Genomic DNA, 3,483 nt, shown 5'->3' on the forward strand with positions numbered 1-3,483 from the left:
AGAATAACAAACCAATAAGATAAACTTTTTGTGATTCTTCAATGAAACTTAAATGCCATACAGCATTTGGAGCCTCGGTTACACTGCCACCTGTTGGAGATCCCAATACAGTCCAAAGCAGTCCAACTGACCTATGCTGAAGTACAATTAAACCAGCCGCTATAACAAAACAAAAAGATCATTGGTGATTGTTATCAGTGGCGCATGAAACATGATCAGGGCATCCTTACTTCTAAGTATATACATACTTGGCCAATAAAGCTGACTCTGAACTCTGATGCTGACACTAAACCAATCTCTCAGTACATGTGATGCAAACTGCACTTTCTGAGAGAGCTCTTCAGCCGGCACTTCGAGCTTTGCTAATTTTAATACTGGCCTTCTAGGTTTTAAAGGGAAAATTCCGTTTTTTACAACCTGGACCTTATTTCTGGCATTAAATATGGTTGTTTACTCACCCAGATAAGTTTGGTGTCATTTAGAGTCCTTCGGAAGATATTTAGATCCGCGAGAGCCGCGTACATCCATATAGTGGGAATCATCAGGGCACCGACAAAGAGGCTCTAAATAACACATTATCTGCCGCGAAACTCATTCATTTGACCAATATGTTTTTATGAATCGCTAGAGTTGCTTGTCATCATCATCCGGGTCATTTATATTGACCTACTAACCTCTGACCTGGATGATGTCATCCAGGTGCGTACGCCGCCACACACCCACAGCACGGCTCTGTTTACAACTGGAATTTGCTACTGTTAGTTTTTTGAAACATGGCTGAATATTTGTCAGATTTTGAGGTTGTGGACAATGACTTTGAATATGATGGACGTCCTTACTGTTTTGAGCCAGAGTATACGGATGAGGAGCTCTTTGAAAGGAGGATGCGGAGGCAGAGAGAGGAACAGCTGGCCAGAGAACAACAAACCGCTGCACGTCCGAGAATAGATGCTAACTGGTGGTGTTCTTGTGGACAATGTTCCACTATGCCAACAGAGGAGGAATGCCTTTGTTGCTCCGAGTGGGATTTGAGGCCAGGAGATACACCCAGCCAAAGCCTGCAGGACCGAACGGGCAACATTCGATCGAGTAAGTAGCCTACACACATGCATAAATTGTTTATTTTCCTTGAATTTGTTTGCTTGTTAAGTAAATATCTATGAGAATTTACATTTCTTTAGTTTCTTCTCATTGCTTGTGTAGAATGGCCCGCACACTGCACAAAAAGAAGAGGCACTTCTTATGCAAAACGTGAATTTATTATTACATAGTGCTCAGTGACAAAAAGTGAGAAACAGAAAGGTGAACGTTTCGGTGGTAAAGAGGACTGTCTTTACGGATTGCCTCTGTTTTTTTTTTTTGTTGCAGAGGTTAGTAGGTCAGTATAAATGACCTGGATGATGATGACAAGCAACTCTAGCGAGTCATAAAAACATATTGGTGAAATGAACAAGTTATGCGGCAGATAATGTGTTACTTAGAGTCTGGTGAGTAAACAACCGTATTTAATGCCAGAAATAAGGTCCAGGTTGTAAAAAACGGAACTTCCCCTTTAAGTTCACCGCGAAGCTGTATTATGTAGAAAAATAAAATACACCATGGCCAGCAGGTTATGATCTGTCCATTCCAAATAATGTAGCCTACTGTTAAACTGTAATTATTTCACCTCACCAAGCACACTAGATGATGTTCAGCAAGTTAACAAGATAAAATATTGAAGCATCAATAACGGGAGAAAAACTAAAACAGAATGACTGGAAGGCTTTAATTGGGGCTTTGGGTAGCAATAACTAGTAAGTGGTTATAACACCTTAAGCCAACGGTAGTAATCCAAGCTGAGCTGCTTAACCCCAGCTACAATCCATGATCTCTGACAACTAACACCAGAGGCAAAGACTTCTAGAAACTAAACAAAGACAAATTACCTTTAAATAGTAAATGTTTAGTTTTCCTCGACACAAAGTGGCTGTCAGATTTCCCCTTAAACAACAAAAACATTTCATTTTGGTAATACAAACCTACTTGGATGACTGGCAGAGATCTGAAGATAACCTCAATTTACCATTTTTCTGTCTCTACGTTTTCGTATTAAATATGTACAGAGCTTAACTATCACAGAACGATCTGGAGTTCAGGGCTGTAGCTTTCACTTTACAACACATGATACAAGTTCTACAATCACTGCTGATTTACCATGACAAAAAGTGCTGACTAGCAAAAGTAAACAGTTTCAATTACATAACGTTAAGCAAATGAAAATAGTGGGTCAAGTAAATGTAGCTGTAGCTAAATTCCATGTGGAGAAATAAAGCTTAAAAAAAAAAATTAGCAGCCATATCAAGTAGACTCCCTGACAGTGGTTGTGACGGTAATTTTTTCAGTTAGCAGGGAGAGCAGACGTTTCCTCACATGCCACTAACTACATTAGCTCATATGGAAAACAGCGAGTTAACACAGTCACATCTTATTTGTTTACATCAGATAGCTAGGCCTGCTAATGTTAGCTACCTAGCTGGCACGAAAGACAACGTTAGCTAAGAAACTTTAATTGAGACACAGACGCTTATGTGCACGTTCAAATGTACCTGACATGTTGCTTTTGTCTTTATAGTTTTGCAGTGGGCCTGCTGGGTCCGTACAAATCGCAGGATAATTGCGGGATAACGTTAATTGTTATATTTGCTAACCGATCGTGGAGACGGCGCTAGCTAGTCAAGATCTTCAGTGTTTTGCAGCGGAGACAAGCAAGACACAACGCATTTCAGTCGTACAAATTATTCCTGACGTGAAAAACGCTCCTCAGATTGGTTAGATTTCAAGAGGATTATTGTGTAAACGTAACGTTTGCCGGGGTGCTGAGGCCTCGAGACTACCAAAGCTTGCTACACCCATCCACTGAATCAACCCATCTTACCTGCTCATCAAATCTAGTAATCACGGCCTGGACCCACTCCACTGGTTTGTGAGCCGCCATGGCCGGGCGGAGGGACACCGCGACGCTGTGCTGCTAAATCCAAGGTATGAGGCGTGAGATGACAGGCTTAACTGAGCATGGGAATCTGTCCTGAATCGATGGGAAAGGACGAAAGGGGCGAGTATTTTTCCCTTTCTGGAGGCTTCACCATGCCACCGCCATGACACACCACCGGAAGTCTTCTTCAGAGGAATTGATGGGAGGTATGGGAGAGCGGGGTCAAGCTAGCTGGAGTGAAAAAAGACCACTTCCAGGCGCAATCTTCATGGTGGACATAGTTGACAAATTATTTTTCTAATTAACAAATACAAATGAACAGTAAAAATAAAGAACTCAAATCTACACTTAAAAGGAAAGTAGGAATCCCTCAATTTCTGTTAAGTAGTAGTAACAGTACTACTGTTAAGTAGTATTATCTTATTAGCGTTTATGTTGTTTAGGACATCTTCAATCTGCTTTAAGGCTCCTTAAACTGTGAAATGGACGTTTCAACGTCCGGGTTTTCAGCG

General features: G+C 41.2%; 1 protein-coding gene across 6 annotated transcripts in view; it reads right to left on the bottom strand.

The window, feature by feature from the left end:
• Positions 1-3,178, bottom strand: part of nf1a (neurofibromin 1a) — a 267,335-nt gene extending 264,157 nt beyond the window's left edge. For all 6 annotated transcript variants that reach the window (XM_050055234.1, XM_050055267.1, XM_050055217.1 and 3 more), the window contains exon 1: positions 2,915-3,178. In XM_050055234.1, coding sequence (XP_049911191.1) covers positions 2,915-2,974 — 60 coding nt within the window. In that variant the 5' untranslated portion in view covers positions 2,975-3,178. The remainder of the gene's footprint in view (positions 1-2,914) is intronic.
• Positions 3,179-3,483: the final 305 nt, after the last annotated feature.

This window comes from Epinephelus moara, chromosome 2 (genome assembly GCF_006386435.1).
Source record: "Epinephelus moara isolate mb chromosome 2, YSFRI_EMoa_1.0, whole genome shotgun sequence".
In the NCBI taxonomy this organism is placed as follows: Eukaryota; Metazoa; Chordata; class Actinopteri; order Perciformes; family Serranidae; genus Epinephelus; species Epinephelus moara.